This window comes from Crocuta crocuta, unplaced genomic scaffold (assembly GCF_008692635.1).
Source record: "Crocuta crocuta isolate KB4526 unplaced genomic scaffold, BGI_CrCroc_1.0 scaffold56, whole genome shotgun sequence".
Taxonomy (NCBI): domain Eukaryota; kingdom Metazoa; phylum Chordata; class Mammalia; order Carnivora; family Hyaenidae; genus Crocuta; species Crocuta crocuta.
The window spans coordinates 9,256,873-9,280,621 of record NW_027531334.1 but is presented as its reverse complement, the minus strand read 5'-3'; the positions used below and the strand labels follow the sequence as shown (position 1 = coordinate 9,280,621).

Below are 23,749 nucleotides of genomic sequence, written 5' to 3'. Positions count from 1 at the left end.
GGGCTCTGTGCTGACTGCCAGCTTAGAGCCTGGAGCCTATTTCAGTCTGTGACTCCCTCTCTCTCTGACCCTCCCCTGCTCACGCTGTCTCTCTCTCTCTCCTAGAAATAAATAAAACATTAAAAAAAAAATTAAAAAAAAAAAAACCACAGTGAGATTCCACCAGTATGGCTTATGAAGAAAAAAAAAACACAAAAAGCAAACAATATCAAGGGGTTGGGGAAGATAATATGGAGCAACAGGAACCTTTAGGTGATTCAGTTGGTAAGCCACTTTAGAATACTAAAAGCTACTGAAGCTAAAATTATGCACGAACTAGGAACCAGCAACTCTATTCCTAGACATACATCCAACAGAAAAGCATACATAGGTTTGCAAAAATATAAAAAGTCCATAATAGTACTACTGATGATAATCCAAAAGAGGAAGAACCTAATGTCCATTACCAACAGAATCAACAGGTAAATTATGCTACAGCATACAACGGAGCAAGAATGAACAGTCTGCCACATGCAAGAACAGGGGTAAATTTCACAAACATAAAGATTAAAAGAAGCCAGGTTTTTTTTTTTAAAGCACATAATCGTATGATTTCAACTATGTAGGATTCAATGAAGCTAGAAGTCAGGGTACCATGAGCAAACAGTGACTGTACGGAATATGATGAGGGGTTGGAGGTAAGGGGTGTTCTGAATTATAGGTAATACGCTGTTTATTTGGGTAGCATTTACTTTGGTGTGTTCACTTCATGAAAATTCTTCATCTTACACTTATGATTTGTGTACTTCTCTATATTACTAAACTTAATAATAGAGTTTTAAATATTTTTACACTAAAAATCTAAGATGAAAAGGGTAGGAAATGTGGGAGCGGATGAAGTACCTGCTGTATAATAAACAAGGAAGTCAATGTTTATTTGTTGGTTGTTGGTTTTGTTGCTGTCGTGGTGGGGATAGTGATGGTAGTAGTTGTATCTTCTAGCTCTAGGAGATAAAATGTCATCTTGATTTTAAACAAAATGAAAATCTATTCTATCTATATTAATTCATGCCTGTTTTTAATTTCATCTGTATTTTGTCAGAAAATTCACTTTGACCAACAAAGATATATTTAGTGTCAGTACCTTTAAAATTGAGTGCTAATTTTTTTCTGGAGATAATGCAACATTCATAAGACCTTTTATATGTTTTGATTTTTATTATGGATGTAAAATATGAGGACTGTGATTCCTCAATCTGTTGATATTTTTATACACAGTTATTCTCTAAATACAATCTTTTTCTATAATAACTTCTATAATTTGTTAAAGAGCCTGAAAATAGATTCTTATCAGGCTATCCTGTCCTTACTCTCTCATCACAATGGTCTCTCAAAACAAATGTTTTTTCTTGTTTTTGGAAAGCACATGTTTTCCAGTCACCCACACCAAGAACAAACTAAAACTCTGGTCAAATAGTTGCCTCACAACTCATCATGGACAGGATGGTAACCATGGTTATCAAGGGTATTCATCATTAGATCTCACCATTTCCTGAGAAATTCCTGACTCTCACACAGAAAGAAATGTTGGGTTATTTGTGATTATTTTTTGTCAAAAACATTTATAACATTTTGTCTACAGTATGGACAGTTATTACTTCTCTCTAAAATGGACAAGAATTCTCATTTTCACACTCTGAAACTTAAATTTTGAATCAAATACTTTTTATAAGATTGCAGAAAGAAGGAAAAAAGCTTCTTCGACATTCTTCCTGATTTTCTCAGTAACGTCACTCACGATAGGTTTGATGTTTTCTGACTTCTGGTCTCACAACCTGACTTTGGAACATGATAAATTTCCTAGAGCCACGAAATCACTTTGTACCTGATTCCATATATTTTCTGGCTTGAAATAAGGTTTATTGGTGAAAAGGGACGGGAAGAGGAACTACAAATACAATCCTTAAGAATATGTCAAAACTCCATATTTACTTTCCACTTATTAGCCATTGACCAAAGAAAAACAAAGATTCTGGTGTTAAAACAATGAGGATTTGTTCTTTTCTTTCTCGTGCACAACTGACTGTTCTTCAGTATATTTTCTTTGAAAGGTCAGTGATACTTGTAAAACACGTAAGACTCAATAGCTCATGGATCATAGTAAGATACCTTTGATCTGCTGAGGTCAGATTAAACAAAATCAGGAAGCTGTAGATCCTAAAATTAGAAGTCCTGCCACAGAAGGGCTTAAGTAAGGCTTAAAATGATCTTCCCTTTAGCATTAAAAGCCCAGCCTGTCTTACAAACAACAAAGTCAGTAATGAAACAAAATTCCTCATAAGTCTCTCTATGTAGGTCAACTAAATTAACAATTGATGGGTGAAGTCTGCTAGATATCTAAGTCAAACTGAGGCAAAAGAAATATAAAACTTTCAAACTTCTAAAACCCTCATTCAAGAAACTGCATAAACACATGGAACCTATTAAAGTTTTGGTTGTACTTACAGAATTTTATCTTTAAAAGAAAATAAATCAGGTTATAAATGCCTTGTTACTACATCTAATGGAAACTTTTAAGTCTATCTTGTTTGATCTTTCAGTACCATTATCTGGTTTGTCTCCTTTTTCTTTAAATCTTATCTTCCTTTTGCATCTATAATACCACATACTCTTCACATTTTTCCCCCACTTTTCTGACGATTCTTCCATTTCCTTAAATGTCCTCTATGCATACTTTGTTCATCAGAATTCTTTAAGGATCTGTCCTCTTCATTCTCCTCGCACATATCAATTAGTTCAATGGCTTCACATAGCTTTCAGAGATTACAAACTCAAATATCTAGGGATCAGGCAGATAACAGAAATGAGTAAAGAGATCCAGAAAGATTGCAATTAACTGAAGGAGAGCTCATCTAAATTGGGGGAGCTGGCACCCAGCTCCAGCCAAATGCTGCCTTGTCAGAATTCAGATCTAGGGGTTGCCACCACTCCCAAATAGTCAGTGAAATTCAATACAATATTTTTGTGGAAAATAAATCTTTAAAAGTTACCAACTAATTTTTTAACTAAACATTTTTATAAGGCCAAGAAATATACCACAGGCTGTCACTCTGAATACTCTCATAAAATACACTGTCAATTCTAAAATCTCTATCCCTATTCTATATTCTTTCCATAGCTTCAAGGTTCTATATCCAACCTACTAATATATATCACATGGATTTAGTTAGGTGCCCAAAACTGAACTTATCTGGTTGCCAAATCTCCTCTTCTTCCTACTTTTCCTCCTACTTAACCAGTTGTTCAAATCAGAAATTGAGATAATGACATTTGACTCATTTCTTTTGCCTCATGTATCTTAATAATCAAGTATGATAATTTATCTTTATATCATTCTCAAATTCTGGTACTTTTTACTTATATATATGTATAATTTATTTTGTGTACTGCGTATGTATTATTTTATATATTGATTTTATGTATATTATAATCTCTACATAGTTTTCTATAATAGTCTCCTATCTGCCCCCTATTTCTCTTCTAATTTTTCAGTTTCTAATGGGGGAAGGCAGTCAGACCTCAACATGATTCTTTTTAAGATGAGAAAAATATATTGAAATTCTACTTGCATTTTTATGTAGCTCTTAAAATTCATATTATATGTCTTTTTTTGTTACATATGAGAATATACATTATTTGTATAAGAATATATGTATGTATGCAGATCATAAATAATATGCTTAAAAGTATTTAACAATAAACTAGTAATAAGGAAAATGAACAAATGGGTTTGGCAGCCACTGCTCAAATTCATTATCTCTACTTCAGTAAGAGTCAGTCACCTAAAATCCAAGTGTGACCACTTTCCTATTTAAAACCCATCAGTGGGTTCCCATTGTTCTCAGGGCTCCAAAGAACAGAATTTGAAAATGCAACTTTGTATAAAGAAAAAGAAATACAAAGGGGGAGAAATGGACAGAGCTTTCAAAGCATAGTGCAAGAGAGAGAATACTAGTTACAAGTACTTTGGTTCTTGAGACAGGGTAATTCCTATGGTGGTTCATAAACCACTATCCCTTATTTGGATTCCATGTTCAAGGAATTTTCTAGATAAGACTCTACAACATCATTTATCAGTGGGGACACATATCCTCAACTGTCTGACAGTGGCATTAATCACTGTAAATTAAAAAATCAAAACCTGGGTTATAGATCAGTTTATGAGCTCCGTTGAATTGTGTCTATTCTGTAAACACTCTTGGTTGTATGAAATCAGATTTCAAGGATGAACGCCAGAACCTAAATAACGGTGATTTTGCTAGGTAAAGGTAAAGGTCACTTACTGAAGGATACAGAGGGGAGAGTAGGAAAAAGGAAAAAAAAAATGAAGGCATTTACGTAACGTTGAAATTATCTGTCTCTTTCTTATGAACTCCAGCAGACACTGTAACAACGCAGTCCCAATCACAGCATTTTCTACCCAACAGACTGCTAGACTCCTTACTAACATAGGCACAGCCCACCCAAAATACCATCTCCTCTGTGGAGCCTGAGCCATCCTGTGGCCGATCTAGTAAATAATTCACTACTTGTGACATTCCTTAGGCACCTTTCTAATGGAACAGAACTGGTTTTAAATATTTATCAATTCTGGATATACTATTTCCCCCCAATTGAATACATACTGTCTAAAGGTAGAAAATTATAATTTGGCATCTTAATTTGCTTTTCTGTATCTAAGATCTTGTTATAAGGAGTCAAACAAAATAGGCCTGTAATTTCATTTTCCTAATTAATATAAAGAGCCTTAGCTTAAAAAAAAACAGGTAATAATAGAAGCTGCCTAAATAATAGAAATATTAAATAGCATTCTTTGAGTTCTAGGTCAGTATTTTTTCTCTCTGTACAGTTAGTTACCTGGTGAAAGTCCTTAATTTCTCTTGTGTACCTCCTCCTTTAATTAAATATGACTAAGCTGCCTTTTCTTCGACTAGAGGAAATGGCTGATCTCGTTATCATGCTAGAAAAACATGTGTCTCATTCACTGGAAAGGTAAAGAAACTACTGTCCTTTGTTTCTTATTAAAAGTGAAAGGAAAATACAGGAAACCAAAGAAGGTCCATACCACTTCCCCAGGAAATCAAAGGTAGGGGCAATGAACTGAACTTTAAATAGATCATTTCCCCCCACCCCCACCCCCATGGTAAGCAAGATAGTGTCTTATATTATGTCCTATACCAAATTTTAGAAAATGTATTATTTATTTTTGGCTTTTGCTTTTTAGGGACTGTGGAACACCTATCATACAAAGTTGAATACTAACTACATTATTTGCATAACTAATAATTAATATAACAGAGTTTTTAGGAAGATTAAAGGTTTAAATTGGTTAATCACTCTACTTACTATGTGCCAGACACTATTTTACATGCCTTATAGGTAGAGTTTAGCTCTTTTAACTTTCACAACAACTTTGCATAGGACGTATCATGGTCATTATTGTCAACACTTTATAGATGAAGAAACTGATGCATGAAGAAAGCAAGTAGCTTGCCCAAAGTCACAAAGTTAGTAAATGTAACAATCAGAACCTGAGTACCCCCACCTACACACCCACTCATAAGCATGCTCCCTCCCAATCAATTAAGCAAGCAAGCTCTGTGTCTCTGTCTTTATCTCACATATGCAGATGCTCACACACATTTCTTTACTCCTCAACTCATTTGAATTAAATAAATGACAGTTCCTACAAGTCTAAAGAGGAGACACTGTGCTAAGTGATTTCAGGAAATACACAGATGAGTAAATAAGCCTGATTTCATGGAGCTTATACTCTACTGGGAAGTAAAATAACGAGACAAATAATTTTAAAACTATAAAAATAATAAATAATAAGCACAAAGGAGAAGCAAGACCTTAGAGGAGTTTAAGAAGAGATCTAGTAATAACAATAGGGGACAGAATCATAAGTGAGATGTACTGTATTGAGGGATACTGTATTGAGGGATGAATGAGAACATTTATGGCAGAGATCATAAACACCTTCAAGAGGGAGGAGCAATATGAGCACAGACATAGAAACCTGTAATTGCTGATGTGTCAGGTAAGAGGCAAAACATCCCACTTGACTGAAAAATAGGACAGAAGTAAAAAAGACAAATGCTAGAAAACTACATCATTAATTCATCCAGCAATTACTGTCTGTTATTCTTACAGTACCTAAAGGATGCACTCAATACACTTAAAGGATAATATTTAAAGATTATATTAAAAATGAAGTTAACATATATGAAAGAACTAGACACAGAGTCTGACATTTAACTTGACTAATATATCTGGATGAATATTTTTGAATAAAAAGTCAACAAGAAACTTTATGGTCCAGCAGGGTAGACCCACAAAGTAAACATATATTCAATAACACAAACACGTCAACAACACAACAGGGACACAATGCGTGGAATTATTGAAGTTGAACATATGGAGGGGTGTATAATAGTGAGAACACCCCACAAAAGGGGACTTCTGACCTAGACCTGAAGAATTCTGGGATGGGAACAAAGAAAAAAGTCACAAGGGAGGCTTCCAGGGAATTAAACTGTAGGAACTGAGGATTAAAAAATGAAAAAACAATCAATCTGTAGATAATTAAGTCATTGAATATTTTGAGCAGAGAATAAACATCATTCATCCATCCACCTATCCATCCAACTATTTATATAGTCTCCTGACATTTATTAGTGCCTGCACATTCCAGGAGGTGTGCCAGCTTCTGAGAAATAAAAATCAAGAAGGCAGGCACTTGCTTTCAAGAAACCTTTCTAGTCTATTGGGAAAGGTGATCATGTCAGCAGTTCACTACAGTCTAATAAAACAGATATGAGCAAAGGCACCCGGAACAAAGAGTATAGGTATCCACCTTAGAGTAGGGGAGCTTCCAAAGTGGAATGGCTGACTGGCTTTTCAAGCAGTGGATGCAATCTAGGGAAACAAAAACACATTGGGAAATAAGGTGTTGTGTAGTTAGGTTCTTTCTTTGAGGATGAGCAGAGTACAAAGAGATGAAGCCAGGAAAAAAAAAAAAAACCAGTTCCTACAGCTTGTCGTGTTAATGGGATTTTAGATTTTAAACTAGAATCAATAATAATTCATGAAAGCATTTCAGAGAGAAAGAGACAGAGAGAGAGAAAGAGAGAGAGAGAAGTTGTTGTTATTTTATTTTTTTAAAAAAAGCTCACTACTCTATGAACAACAGGAGAGTTTGTTACTGAAGACAGGAAGACCAGTCAGAAAGTTGCTGCTATAATTCAGAGAAGGGTTTGAACTTGAAACTGAAGAACAGAACTTGAAGAAAGAATAGAGAGAAGATGACGTATAAAAAGATTCAAGTTTAGAATCCATGATTCTTATTGAATTATAATTTAGTTGGAAATACATGTCTAAATCTCCCCAGTGTGAAGTAGTACTCAGCACCATTAGCCCCAAAACTGATACCTGACTTGCATAAAAAAATAAATATCACCCAGAGTCTAATCACATCAATAAATCTCTGTTGTTTTAAACAGTTAGAAGCCCATTTTTTGAGGCTCATGCTTAAAGTTTCTGGACACTACACTACGACTCCAGAGTGCCAAGATTCAGTTTGGTACTGATCTTATTTTGCAGAATTTACCTGGACACATTTCTTCAACCGTGTCTCTTCTCTCTTCCTATATTATTCTACTATCTCCTGGTCAACTGACTAAGAAAGCAAAAGCAGGACTCGACTATTAAAACATCTGATGAATTCTCATAACCACCTAACAAATGCAGACCTTGAAGGCAACTAATTTACCTGACACATAATTATAATTGATCTCCTTGGGACTCCAGTCAAGCACAGTCCCTTGGCAGCTGGGCTTGAGTCCTGAGCAGAGAGGTGGGTCCTGTCATGACTTCAAAAAGGTTGAGAAGCACAGAAATGAAGTATTTGGTATAAAAAATTTTGTCTGCTGGGATACCAGCTCAACATACAGAAATCTGTTGCATTACTATACACTAATGATGAAGTAGCAGAAGGAGAAATCAAGAAAACACTCTCATTATTAATTGTACTAAAAAGAGTAAAATACCTAGATATAAACTTAACCAAGGAAGTGAAAGAACCTGTACTCTGAAAACTATAAAATACTGATGAAAGAAATTGAAGATGACAAAAAAAACCCCAAAAAACAAAAAACAAAAAAAAAAACGAAAAAGACATCCCATGCTCATGGATTGGGAGAACAAATATTGTTAAACTGTCTGTACCACCCAAAGCCATCTACAGATTTAACACAATCTCTATGAAAATACCAACAACATTTTTCACAGAACTATAACAAATAATCCTGGAATTTGTATGGAAACACAAAAGACTCTGAAATAGCCAAAACAATCTTGAAGAAGAAGAAAACTGGAGGTATCACAATCTCAGATTTCAAGATACACTACAAAACCACAGTAATCAAAACAATATGGTATGGGCACAAAAATAAGACACACAGATCAATGGAACAGAGAGCCCAAAAAAAACCCCATGATTATATAGTCAATTAATCTTTAACAAAGAGGGAAGAATATACAATGGGAAAAAGACAGTGTCTTCAACAAGTGGTGCTGGGAAAACTGGACAGCTACATGCAAAAGAATGAAACTGGACCACCTACTTACACCATAAACAAAAGTGAACTCAAAATGGATTAAAGACATAAATGTGACATTTGAAACCATAAAAATCCTAGAAGAGAACACAGGCAGTAATTTCTCTGACATTGGTTGCAGCAAAATTTTTCTAGATATGTTTCCTGAGGCAACAGAAACAAAATCAAAATAAACTAATCAGACTACATCAAAATTAAAGGTTTTAGGGGTACCTGGCTCGCTCAGTCAATAGAGTATGCAACTCCTGATCTTGGGGTCATGAGTTCAAGCCCCATGTTGGGCACAGAGGTTACATAGAGAAAAACAAAACAAACAAACAAACAAAAAACCCTGCACAGCAAAGGAAACAAAAGGACAACCTACTGAATGGGAGAATTTATTTGTAAATGATATATCTGATAAGGGGTTAGTATCCAAAATATATAAAGAACTTATACGACTCAAAACCAAAGAAACTAATCTCATTAAAAAATGGACAGAAGACATGAATAGACATTTCTCCAAAAAAGGTATCCAGATGGCTAACAGACACATGAAAGGCTGCTCAACATCACTAATCATCAGGGAAATACAAATTAAAACCACAATGAGCAATCACCTCACACATGTTAGAATGGCCAAAATTAAAAACACAAGAAAAAAGTATTGGTGAGGATGTGGGGGGGGGGGGAAACAAACAAATACCCTCTTGCACTGTTGGGAGGAATGCAAACTGGTGCAGACACTGTGGAACAGTTTGGAGGCTCCTCAAAAAAAGTTAAAATTAGAGGGGTGCCTGGGTGGTTAAGTGCCTGACTTCAGCTCAGGTCACAATCTCATGGTTTGTGAGTTCGAGACCCACACTGGGCTCTCCGCTCTTAGCACTGAGCATGCTTCAGATACTCTGTATCCTTCTCTCTGTCCCTCCCCCATTCACACACGTTCTCTCTCTCTCAAAAATAAACAAACATTTAAAAAATTAAAATTAGAATTACCATATGATTCAGTAATTCCCCTACCGGGTATTTACCCAAAGAATATGAAAATACTAATTTCAAAAGATGCATGCGTCCCTATGTCATTGCGGCATTTATTTACAATAGTCCAAATATGGAAGCAGCCCAAGTGTCCATTGATAGATGAACGGATACAGAAGAGGTGGTATATATACAAAATGGAATATTACTCAGCCATAAAAAAAAGAATAAAACCTTGCCATTTGCAACAGCATAGATAGATCTAGAGATTTAATGTTAAATGAAATAAATCAGAGAAAGACAAATACCGTATGATTTTACTCATATGTGGAATTTAAGAAACAAAGAAAAAGAGACAAACAACAAACTCTTAAATAGAGAAAAAACTGGTAACTATCAAAGAGAAGGTGGGTAGTGGATTAAGTGAAATGGGGATTAAGAGTACATTTACTGCGATGAGAACTGAGTAATATATAGAACTGTTGAGTCACTGATCTTGAAACTAATTTAACACTGTATGCTAATTATACTTGATTTAAAATAAAAAAAAATTTTTAATGTTGTTTACTTCCTGTTTTTATGAGGTCTGAATACCAAAATTGCCTTTGGGAGTTTTACAAAATCTCTTGAAAAATAGTTTTATCCCAATTTTAGTCCAATGTTAGTATCTTTTTCTCTCTGACTGTTCTTTTGAAAAATAAATTACAATAATACTCTGAAAGATTAAAACCTGCTTTATAAAAATCATAAGCTGTTTGGCTGTTTTTAAAACTAACTCCTCAATGATTCTGCTTTTGGAAACAATACCGATCTCAAGTTTAAAGGCACTGGTTAGATCAAATGAAAGCATTCTCACATGGCCTCAATGTGTAGCGAGATAAATGACAGAAATGCTTCCATATGAGAACTAAGTTATGTGAAAATATAAACTAGTATTAGAGCATAAGGAAGATAAAAGAATTCAACCTTTTGAAAGGCTATATCATTCATTCATTTGCTTGTTCTTTCAATAAAATATTGTGAAATAAGGCGAAAACCCACAGAGAATATAAAGATGGTTTCTCCAATGAGCTAATAAAAGAATCATTAATTTTGATGACTATGGAAATATGTCTGAGTTCCAGAAGGAGCTTTAAATTTGGCTTTCATCCCCAAAGTAAAATATTAAAGAAAAATGGAACAGCTTTCTCAAGGAAGTGAAGACAGGAGAAAAAGGTACAAAGGTTTGGGAGGTAAGGAGAGTGTTTAATCAGTATTTCAAGAATCCACCACTTGATTTAATAGTGCTTTCAGTCATGTAGCAGTTGGAAGAAATTTTAGCCCCTTGATGTCTCTGGTTATAAATAAGGGGAAAGAAAGAGGTCTCAAATGCATAATTCTATGTGGTTTGCAGTGCCAGCAAAACAAAGTCTGCTCTTAAACAAAATGTGTGAGCCATTTTTCCATTTTCTACTGACCTTTTGACAAGCAACAACTTCATAACTCACCAGAATTTTCAGTTTTCAAAAAGAAATACCACAAACATTTTGTCCTATAAGATTTCTTTAAATTTTAAGATAAAGTATATTTTGAAGGTTACCAACTGTTTGCATTGGGCTCAAAGTGTTAATATAGGAGCTGTGACTTCAAGAAATCCTTTGGTTCTTAGTTCCAGATTTGGGCAATGTCTTTCTGCTTTCTACAGTCCACAAATGCTTAATTAGTATACTTTTGGCTGTTATTCTAATTTAGATGAGGATGAACCTTTCCTTTTAATTTCTCATTTGTGAATGGATATAGGAGCATTATAAATAGCTAGACTTCTGGAACACAAAATGTCCATGTTAGTGGCAAAAACAGTATTTGCCCCTTTCAGTGCCAAAAAATCATTCAGAATATATTTTATTTAAGAAATAGGAAAGAGCTTTAATAGTTCCAAAGTCAAAAGTTAAGAAGCTAAGCACTTAGCACTTACATAAGCAGAGTACTTTGTAGGAGGAAAAAAAAAAAAAAAAAGGAAACCCACTGTTACAGTTAATTTACCAGTGTTCAAAGACTAAGACCATCAAAAGTATATACCAACATTTCATAGGTCTCATTTCACCAGTGAATGTATACATAGAGACTTTAAAATAGGAGATAAAACTATAATCTATGTGTAAGCAATCACTCTTCTTCCTTAATACTCAGCCAGGATTCTGCCTACATTCAAGGACATTCTAAGGTGCTCACCAAAGTTTGTGTCTGGGGAAGAAGTACCTAAAGGAAATCATCTTTATCTAGCTACTTCATGATAGCATTTCTATACCTTGTTTACACAAGATCCTCATTTCGATATCTTGTTTATACAACTCAAACTCACTGTACAATGATACAAAGAAAACCTGAATTGGGTTTCTCTCACCTGAATATCAGCTCTTAACGAAGCTTATATACCACCTCCTCTAGGAAGCAGTCCCTGATTCATTCAATCATGAAGCAACTGTTGCCCTCTCTGAATTTTCAGAAGAATTTATGCCATTTTTAAAGTCTCTATCCCTTTCTGCCTTTTATTTTGTATACATGTCCTAAGTGTGTACTAAGTTATAAAAAAGATAATTCTGAGAGCTTCTGAGAGATTCCATCTTATATACCTCTGCTTCTTATTTAACTCAACGAATGCTCACCAAACAAATATAGTATGACTGATATTTGCTTTACAGTAACATAAAACTATTCAGTAACTGAGGCACACTTTTGGTGGCTAAACAGAAAAATTAGCAGTCAAAACATTTATCAAATATGCTCAAGTACAGTCTCAAATTATTCAAGTAAAACCGATACCATATGGAACTCAAGGTAAGCAGAGGTCATTCTTCAAAAAATGGATGCAGATTATAATAATTATTTGTACTCACTTGTCTCCAAAAAACTTCCTCCAGAATTCAGCAGCATCTGCTTTCGTGATACGAAAGTTATCTCCTTGGAATTGCCCATTGGGAAAGATTGCTTTAATTTCTGCCAGCATGTGACTGAAGATAAGGGACAGTTTGGTGAGATTTCGTCTGTAGACAGAGGTGGGAAAATGAAAAATATATATATATAGGTGCATGTAAGTTTTAATGGGAATACATATTATGAAAAATAAAATTACAAACAGTATTAACACAAGTTTTGGTGGCTGATCATGAACCTCAACTGAATAATGAATCTAAAATCAATGTTCATATAAACTATACGTTTAAATTCCTAAAAGGCTTTCATTTTTTATCCATCCATTTATTTATTTAACATAAGCAGGAACAAGATAAATTACATGATTTCAACAAAGTCACAGTTTAATGGGGAAGATAAAAAATCATAATCAAATATAAATGCTGAACACAAAAGTCAGAGTGACTATTTCTACATGAGGAAGCAAGGAAAGATTTATCATTAGAGGAGGCTCTAGGGAAGATTACATAGTTTGACAGATGAAAGACTTGTAGTGAAGGGGAGGAAGGGAAGGAAAGAAGGTATTGGGGCAGTAGCAGCAGCTTCTATACAAAGCACAGAGGGATGGAATAGAACTATTTGTGTCATTGCCAGGTTTAGCATAGCTAGAGAAGAGCAGAAAATCATTGAAGGGAGTGGCAGCACACAGGATGAGAAAGTTTGGTGAGGACGTGACATAAAGAGGCACCTGAGACAATGAACAAACTTTTTGTCAAATACATTTCTACTCCCACCAAGAAATGAGAGTTTCTGATGATGGGGTTCCAGATATGCTTGTATTTCAGAAGCTCCTTGAGCAATTCTAGTGTTCTCTCCTTATTAAGAGCTACGGCTAGAAGGAACAGGGAGCCAATGGATTAAAAAGACGGAGCACATGATTAAGTCCATTTTAGGAAGAAAAGTTATGGGACGCCTGGGTGGCTTAGTCAGTTAAGCATCTGACTCTTGATTTTGGTTGAGGTCATAATCTCCTGGTTTGTGAGTTTGAGCCCCATATTGGGCTCTGTGCTTACAGGATGGAGCCAGCTTGGGATTCTCTCCCTCTCTCTCTGCCCCTTCCCTGCTTGTGCTCTCTCTCTTGTTCTCAAAATAAATAAATAAACATTTTTTTAAAAAGAGAAAAATTTATGCTGGTATGAAAAAAGTGGTGTAGAATGTTGGGAAAGTCAGGTGTCATCTGAACTGTAATTACCATGGTAAGTTCTGGGGAATCTGACAGAATTTAAAACATGATTCAAAACATGATTCATACTTCAGAATATCACCTGCACTCCTTCCTGCCACTTCATAAAAACTTTATAACATTATGTGAATCAGCCCAAAACTGCTAGCATTAACCAGTAAAGAAGCAATTGAAACACAAAAAACTAAAGAACTTTTCAGTTTTGGACTGACCATGCTTCGTTATATTTCTATAGGAGGAGAATCACCAAAACTCTGTATATCTACCTATCTATCTATCTATCTATCTATCTATCCATCCATCCATCCATTCATCCACCTATCTATCTATCTATATCTTTGCATTTCGAAGCTTCAGCTGCTTTTGTGTGTGTGGTAAGGGGTCAAAGGTGAGGAGAGAGAGAATGCAATTGTTTTAGGACTAAAAGTAAATATTGAGGATAATCAGCAGAAAAAGCCATCGCATTTGCAATGCATTTAAAACTACACAATATTTCAATATGCCTATGACGCAGAGAGATATGGTTCTTTGCCCCATTTTCACTATGTATCTGTGTTTAATGACTCTCAAATAACAAGCAAAAAAATCAAAACATGTTAGGTACCGAAGAGATCATACAATATGCACCTGTCAATAAAGTCACTGAGTATCACTCTTTCTAAAACATTTAGAAAAGGATCTATAACTTTCCACGTAAAAAGAATACAGAATAAAGAAGGTACTCGTGATAAAAAGTGGGAAAAGTAGGAATGAAAGGAAAACAATAATATAAAGTACTCTTATACTTCAATGAACGCATCTCTATTGGAAAACCAAACTGTCCCCATTTCTATAATGTTTATAATCTATGAGGAGACTTATGAGAAAGAGCAATCAGAAATGTAGGCCATATTTTAATGCTTAACAACAATAAACAATCTGCAAAGTCATTATAGTTATATATAATGCTCTGTTATTTTCTTAGATTCAGCCACACTTCCACACAATTCAGCCTAACCCAAATGTGAAAGTTCTTTATTTGACTTTGATCTTCTCATTTATATCGATACATCCTCATTTAGATGATGGTAGATACAAGAAATTCAGTTGTAGGAAATGAAAACTGAACTATTGAACTAGATCAAAGGGAAGAATTGTGGTCAGTACAAGCTGCAACTGACTTTTGAAATTTGAGTTGAAGGAAGAACATAAAGTCATTTTAGAAAATCTGCAACAAATTTACTTATATAATTAGGAAAAAGGGTTAATTTTCTGCCAAACTTCCAATTGATACATACAGAAAAAAAAAAAAAAAGAAAACATCACGATGGCTATAATTAGGGTAAACCAACTGTTCCTTATGTCTGAATTGGTTGCTCTCTATCCACTTATGCCTTTGTTCTTTAATCACATCCAAATGTTTTTCATTTTTATTTGTTAGATCTAAAGTCTGAAGCACAATGCTAGTGATTACCCATCTCAGCTATGTGATCCACTGGTTAGCCACCACCTTTAAAAGCAGAAATACTAACATTTTATCTTTATAATTTACAGTCTAGATGCTCTAGTAATCATTAGTATCTAAAATTAAATAATCACTTTTTAATTATAAAATGTAGGTAAGAGTTCAACTTTCTTATTCCTGCAAGTGGATCACATTTTTTTAACTTTTTGCATAAATTAAGGCAGTGAAAAAAGATATATTTTTGCCTTTAGTCTTTAAAGAAACTCAAATTCAAGTTATTAAAAACATGTGACTGCAAAAGTGTTGTGTCACCTTAATTTTCACACAGACGAGAATATATATCTCTATTTATTTTATATCTAATTTTTAATTTATATCTAATTTTTAAATACACATATATACGTAATATATGTATGTGATATGTAAATGATCACCTTGGAAATCCATTATTTAAAAGATCAGTTTTTAGAGGATGCAATTCACAGCAAGATATGAAAAGAACTGACACCTAATTGTACTATCCAATGTCATTTAAATGTATCATCACAGCTTATGGTTTTTGTCTTTTATGTAATTCCGGGGCTTTATTACTGTTTAACATTATTTTGCTGTACATTATGTGCTTTAATTCCCCTTCTCAGCTTTTAAAATAACTTTTAATTTTGAGAACAAAATCCAAGAATAGAATTATTTCTAACCATTTAGACACAGGAGGAAGAAAGGCAATGACAATACGTCTTCTTTCCAGATGAAATGTTTTTTTCTTATTATGAAAATTTTCCATACTTGGCCAATTTTCCCTAGGTCCACTGATTGCTGCTCATCACAACACCAAAATGATGAGTGCTTAATAAAGGATTTGATTATTACAAATTAAGAATATATTCTATCATCTAAACTCCCCTATCCCCAAAAGAAGTAAAAAAAAGCTTGTCCACGAAGACTCAATAACCCTGTAAACATAACTTTAATTTTACAAAGAATTCTGCAACACTTTCACATCAGAGACATTTTGACTAATTACTACCACATCTGCCATTAACCACCACAAGCTATGGCATTTTTAACATCAGTTTTGTGTGAAATTTTGTTTATTAAGAAAGAAGCTTCAGAAAAGTAGTATCTTGAAATACCAAGTGATCAAAAAGTAGCTTCCAGGTGGCAATACTGGGTATGCCAGTAAAGATGCTGGTGTTCGAGGAAACTTGAAGAAGAGGAAGGGCGGGTAAATGAGAAAGAAAGCTAGCGACATTATTTTTTGAAGTATGCAATGCATCAGCAGTGTCAATATTGCCCACACAGCAAGGTATCTCTTTTTATCCTGGATTTAGCCACCTAATATTGTATTTCTTCAAAATGGTATGAATCAATTTCTCCAAAAGTCAGATTACATTACTGCACAGAATGTGAGGTTGAACCAGAGTGAATTAGCATGACTTCTGGAATGATGGAGTTTCACTGTTTAGGAATAAGTCTCAGTAGCTTACAGTGGCTACAGCCAACGTCCTAAGAGACTGGAGGCACACAATGATGTGGGATGATACAATCGTACCCTTAATAAACATAGCACGTTAAATGGGGAAAAAAGCCATGAACAGATTATTATGATACAATATGGTGGGGGCAACGCACCAAATACATAGCCATCTTGACATGATAAATTAAATTTGAAAAATGCATAAAAATATATCAGGATTTGATTAGTAGCCCCCACTAAATGTGGGAGATACACAAAGAATGTAATCTAATCGGATTGCATATAGTCCATGCATTTTTTCAAGAAACAGCTGTGTCATAAATCAAGGAAGAAATAAAAAGCTTTAAATGCTGAATTAGTGAAAAACTTCAAATGATACTTTATATCAGCGAGGTCTAAAGTTTGTGAGCATGGACCACCTTTGGTAGAAGAAATGGGAGACCATTTTTTATCTAAAAACTATTAATTTAATTCTCACATTTAAAAAGTAGAACATGCTCTTCTTAATCTTTACAAATTCAACTTAAAAAGAGAGGCAGGACATAAAGAATATAAACAGTGGCACTTAAAACGAGACTCACGTCCAGTTAAAGAGCAATTTCCATTCACTGTATTTCTGATGTAGTGCCCTCCAAGATGGGTTTAGAGAGTTACTTCACACTGTTTTTGACCTTGGGAACATTTCGATTCCTAAGAAAGTGAAGAGACTAAGCTGATGTAAGCCTTGCTTTTCATTTCTCCCTCATGGGAACAGAGACTATTATTAAGATGGATCCTGAGAGCCTTAAATTAAACTGGATCCTACCCATTCCCTGCCCAAATGCTTTAAGGTTTGCAAAGTTTCTGAAGGGAGTATGAGGCAGAGCTGCCAAGTCCAAATACCAACAAACACTCAGAGTCCACCCCACGTCATGAGAGAAGTGAAGAGTGTAAGCAGAAACTGACTAACCCTGAATCGCAGGGGAAAGGATCACTTTTCAAGCTGCCCCAAGTTACTTTTAGAAGCTTAACTGAGGACCATGGGGGAGAAGAAGGGGGGAAATGGTGGGGAAAAGGGAGAGAGGCAAACCATGAGAGACTCTTGAATGCTGAAAAACAAACTGAGGACTGATGGATGTGGGGGGGAGGGGGGAGATGGGCATGGAGGAAGGCACTTGTGGGGATGAGCCCTGGGTGTTATATGGAAACCAACTTGACAATAAACTATTTGTAAAAAAAATTTTTTTTAATTTAAAAAAAAGAAATTTAACTGCTCACTTAAAAAGGAATTTAGCAAAAGATGTCAGTCCCAAAACTGCACTAAGTTGAATAACAAAGGAAAACCTTTTTCCTCTGTTAAAGAACACATCACCTACCACTAACATGGCTGGGAAGGCCAAGCCCTACATTGTGGCTGAGGAAGATGAACACCGGTCGTCCTCTGATTTCACAGTGGTATATTTCCAAATATGTTGCCTGCAAACGTCTATTAAGAAAACTAAGACTCCATCTCTCAAATTAAGGATGCTGCTCTCACAGTAAATATATTTCCTTTCTAAAACAGTTTTAAATGGACAATTTATAAACGCCTTACTTAAGCCTAACTCAAGCATGAAATATGCCTATTACGTTCAAATATAATATCCTTTGACAAGTTCCCTGGTGATATTCAAAAGATAATCTGCTTCACCCGCCAACTATCCTATATTAAGGATTGTGGCCTGAATTGGACAGTACTAGGTTTGCATCTGTACTCTTGAACAAGTTGCTGAACCAGTCTGCATCAGCTTCCTCACCCCTAAAAGCTTAAATAAAAATGCCCATCCCACTGAATTGTCATGAGTAAATAAGGCCTTGGAGGTAAGAGCCTAACACATCAAAATTTTAAAACAATAAATCAGAGTTATTATTAGTTCTACCCACCACCTCTGTTTAAAAGTGTAAGTAACTTATCATTAGTCTTTCTTCCTTCTCCCATATTATTGTTCATTAAATTGATAACCATCTTAATAAGGCAAAAATCATCGTTCTCAGTTTATCAAGATCATTAGTTGTCAATGGTTGCCCGTCATAGTTCCAGGGCAAGCAAAGGACAAGTATTCGGTTCATCCATTCAGTCATTTATGCCACAAATCTTGAGTATCTACATATACTAACTTTGGTTTAGGCACCGATAATGCAAGGATGATGGTACAATCCTACTCTTTATGAATTTAGGGGACTCCGACATCTCCTATGGCACTGGACAATGCAGTGGGAATAAAACCGCAAAAGGACCCGAACAAAGGTGGTAATCAGTGAGGGAGGGAGAAGAGCTTACAATTCCTAGGGTGATGCAGCACTGACCAGAAGGTAGCCCTGCAATGGGCAGGTACAATAAGGTGAATGGGACTTCAGCTAGGTATTAGATAACTTCAAGGTTGAATGGGGGCATTTGTGTGGATTTTGAAATTTCCTATGTTTATGACAGTTTACATAAAGAAATAACTACAATAAACCTTATCTCAACATATTCAAAAAAGCTCCCCAAATAATTGTTTTAAAGTCAGTTATTTTAATTTTGTGGCAATGCCAAAGTGGGGTTAACATCTCTGAGGATTTCAACAGTTTTAAATGGAAAATTTATGATGAAAACATACTTCAGTATGATATGATCACCATATCTACTGGTTTAAAAGCTTAACAAGAGCCACTTCAATACAGAAAACTCTTTTGTCTTTAGTATTGGACGTCTTTTGATTAAACCTAATCTTTAACAAGTATCCTTTTGTAAAATAAATCTTAAAATGTAGACCAGTCTATTGCTTGAGAGAGAAAAGAAAAAATCTATTCCTACATTCTTTTTTACTTAAGGTAAAGTATAATGAAAGTTCTGTGAACTAAGTGAAAAGTCATCATCGCTATGACATTCATATAGAAGCAACCAGAACACAGAACTTTGTTTTCTTTGTTAGGTTCTTTTTCAAAAGAAACATCAGAAGTTCAAACTATACTTTTATGACACGGCATAATGTGATAAGAGACGAGTCTCATCAAAAACAAAACAAAGTTAAATCTGAAGCAACACTTTCTCTTTTTTTTTTTAACCTAGATTTATTTTTTTGTTCTTTGCAATTCCTTGTAGACTACCATAAAAAAAATTACAGTGAATTAGTAATCTGAATTATTCAATTAGAAGTATTGCTTCAAATGGAAAATTCTTAATTATCTTTCACTTGTTACACTCCCTACTCCACAATTTTTATTTTTCATCACATTTGACACTTCAAGAGTGATTTTTGGTTTTGTTTTACTTAATAAAATATGGTTTAATATTTTCCTAAAATATTTCCTTTAAGGATTTCTACTGTCTGTGGGACAAAGCTATCTTTCTGCCATTTTTTTTAAGTTTACTTTTTTATTTTGAGAGGAGAGTGCGCATGGGTGGGGGAGGAGTAGAGATAGAGGGAGAGAGAGAATCCCAAGCAGTCTCCACACTGTCAGCTCACAGTGTCATGTGGGGCTCGAACTCACGAACTATGAGATCATGACCTGAGCTGAAACCAAGAGTCGGACCCTTAATGGATGGAAACACCCATATGCCCCACTTTTTGCCATTTCTTACACCACCTCTCTGTGCTCTCCTTCAGCTATTCAAATGGTCTCCTGCTTTCTCTGCTCCACACCATGGAGTGACCCATCCCTTCCTCCTCTCAGGTACAAAGCTCCCATGCTGCAGCCTGTTGTGCTTCCACTTGTACCAATTTTAGATCAAAGTACTCCCATGCTATCTTTCCTGTACTCCTTTCTCAGGTGTAATCTATCACACCTCCACCACTTCGCACGACCTGCCATAGCACAAAGTTTCTCTGAAAAGCAGCATGGTTATTATATATATACATTGCATTTCACTTCCATCAGAGCAAAACTCTTTTCTTGGAAAAGGAAAAGTCTTATTATATTTTTAAAAGCTTTTTATGCATAATCGATATTTAATAAATGCTATATTTAAGGGTTAAGAAAAATTTTTAATAACTATAAATAAGAAAGTTTTTCCTGACGCCAAGGCAGTGCCAATGAACAGATATAGATAGAAGCAGAGTATAAAAACAGTTTCTAGAAATGCCACATAGTAAGGCATCAACTTTCCAATCTTTGATGAAAAGAAATTTTACTGAAAGCTGCTTTAAGAATTAAAAATCTAGGGGCACCTGGGTGGCTCAGTGGAATTAAGCCTCCAACTCTTAACTTCAGCTCCGGTCATGATCTCATGGGTCATGGGTTCAAATCCCACATCAGGCTCTGTGCTGATAGCATGGAGCCTATCTGGGATTCCCTCTCTCCCTCTCTCTCTGCCCCTCCCTTGCTCACATGTTCTCTAGCTTTCTCAAAATAAACAGACTTAAAAATAAAGGATTAAAAATCAGGGGGTTGACTCTAAATTAGAAAAAAAAAACTGTTCTATGACTTCTAAGATCTTTCCTCCCTTATCCTTTTTAATTTTCTGGTGAATGGAAATATCATACCAGCAAGCTAGGAAAGGAAATTAGTGCTAGATCCCTCATGTGTAGTTTCCAGAAGCTCAATTAAATTGAACATTTGTCATACTTTCTGAGGAAGCATAACATAGTTTCCCATCACATTACTTGTTCCTGACAGTTACTTCCTCCTTTGGCTCTGGAAATTTTCCTAATTGATACCTTTGTCCCACTTCAACCCTGCTCTCATGGAGCAAATAAAAGACAAACGGGAATAAAGCTCATCTCCCTGGTGCTCATGCTGTCAGTGACCAGCAGAAGAAAACTAAAATCATGAGATTTTTTTTTTCCATCTCTTCCCCCCTTGGATAGGAATTATCTTTATTCCAATGGTTGGGGGGAAAACAAACACGATTTTTGTAAGCAATTCTCATTTATTTTTGGTATAATCTGATATGGATACCACATTATAAAACACTGAATGTGTATGTGCACATGTATGCCATAAAAGAGAGAAGGGAAAAAAGGATAATAAATAGTATGCCCAATACAGTCTTAGTTCTATTAAAAAGCTGAATATCACATTATAGATAAATTGAAAAACTATAAGATATATACACAAAGATATAAACAGTAGTACTCTGAGTAGTAAATTTATATGGTTTCTCTATAATTTTGTCTTTAAATTTTCCAATTTTCAACAAGAAACAAAAATGTCATGGGAGAGTCATTATACTGATTTTCTCGGGCAAACCTGTAATGTACAGGTAGGGCAGAAAATAGACTTCCATACCCACTGCAATGTTCCCATCCTGCGACAGGTCCCACTGGCATCTAGACTGCTTTGGCTTTCAAGTCAAGTGGGCATTTCCGGTACCGTCACCCCAAACCTTTTACTTGACCACTGATTCTCAATTTTCTAAAAGGCATTAGCCTTTTGGCCACAGTACAGTCACCAATGGCACACTAGTATTTTCCCAAACCCCTCTCTAACAGAATGACTCAATCATTTAGAGCATTAAGCAGGGACTACAAAGGTGAAACAATCGAATACTGCTCAAGAGAACAAGGAGTCATCTCAATCTGTTTAAGTCTCATTATCTTTAAATCTAGCTGGTGATTTTATCTCCTACCTTTATAATAGTCTGCTTAAAAAACACAATTCAAGTGGAGTTACGTCTTGGAGCATGGTTTGATAGTTATACAGACAAATTGACACATCACATATATTCTTTGTCATGAAACAGCATGAAAGTAATTTCTAGTTACATATGACCAAAGGATTCAATTACCCACTTTTTTTTTCTTCAGTTTACCAAATACATGATATGTATATACGGCAATGAGTCAAAAGAAAGGAGCTAATTTAGAGCCTCGCAGAGAAATGCTAAACTTTTTAAAGCAATGAATATATTGAGATATGTTTTTCCTTTCAAAACGAAAAACAAAAAGGTAAACCAATCATAGGAAGACATGGCTGTCAAAGGTATTAGCAGTATGATTTCCTGGACCACTGTAAACTTTTTAAATTTTCTGAACACAGCAACAAAAGATACATTAAAAAATTTTTTTGTAAGGTCTAAGATTTTCTTAAACTGGTGAAAGTACAATTGGATTTCATTTATTCTGTAGCTGGGATTGGTGATGGGATCTTCTAGATAAGTGTTTCTACATTTCCAATAAGGGCCATCATGAAGGAAATACTACAATATAGTGGAGGAAAATAGGACATTGTTAGTGTAGGGTTCCAGACATGGCTCTCTGTCTCATTGCTCCATGAAATGAAAACAGAGCTGAAAGCTTCTTATTCAAATTTTTTCCTCTATAAAATAAGGTGATTGTGGTACATCATTTCTGAGGCCTCATGCTATGAATCTACCATCACTTTTATTCCAGCTGGTAGGAGGTGACTAGATAGACCTGGCACAAAAAAGCCCATTTGGTTTCGACAAAAATTGTGAATCCATTTTATAGCCTGTAACCAATAAGAAGTATGAGATGCTATATGACCTCTTCAATTTACAAATTCCTTTAATATACCTCTGTCTGGGATTGTAGAATTCCTTAAGTCAGGATACAAAAATCTAACATAGAAAATTAAAGTTATAATAAATACAAAAAAATCATTAGTGTATTTGGAAGCCTTAATTTTTATTGTTCTTTACCATAATAGGCATTCTGACATTTATCTTTTTTCAACAAGGAAATCCTTGAACACTGGCTCTCAAAAGAAAGAAAACCACAAAGCAGCAGAAATAACAAAAAAAGGCAATGTAAAAGCTCTGTGTTTCATGTTAATGAATAGTAAACTCTAGAATATTGAAACCATATGAAAAATGCAGACTGCTATAATAGAGTATGCCTGCTGGGAAACTTATGCTTTTAAAAGTCACTTTTATTTATTTGTTCTTGGTAAGGAAATGTGCTAATATGTGTAGAAAGCATAGGATAACAACAGGTCTAAGAATTTTAACTTTCATCTCAACCAAGAGTTTAGACATATCCAAATTTAGGGAGACTATTATGTTTACCACATGATGGCTGATCAATAATATGAATCAAATCCCTTTACTATTTCAGTACGATTGCAAACAGAATAATCCCCACATCAATAAAACTCCTTCAGATCTTGGTTTTGTA

General features: G+C 34.9%; 1 protein-coding gene across 1 annotated transcript in view; it reads right to left on the bottom strand.

Annotated features, from left to right (window-relative positions):
- The window catches only part of CBLB (Cbl proto-oncogene B), a 221,686-nt gene that overhangs the window by 115,851 nt on the left and 82,086 nt on the right, over window positions 1-23,749 (bottom strand). The window contains exon 3 of the mRNA XM_077771790.1: window positions 12,494-12,640. Coding sequence (XP_077627916.1) covers window positions 12,494-12,640 — 147 coding nt within the window. The remainder of the gene's footprint in view (window positions 1-12,493; window positions 12,641-23,749) is intronic.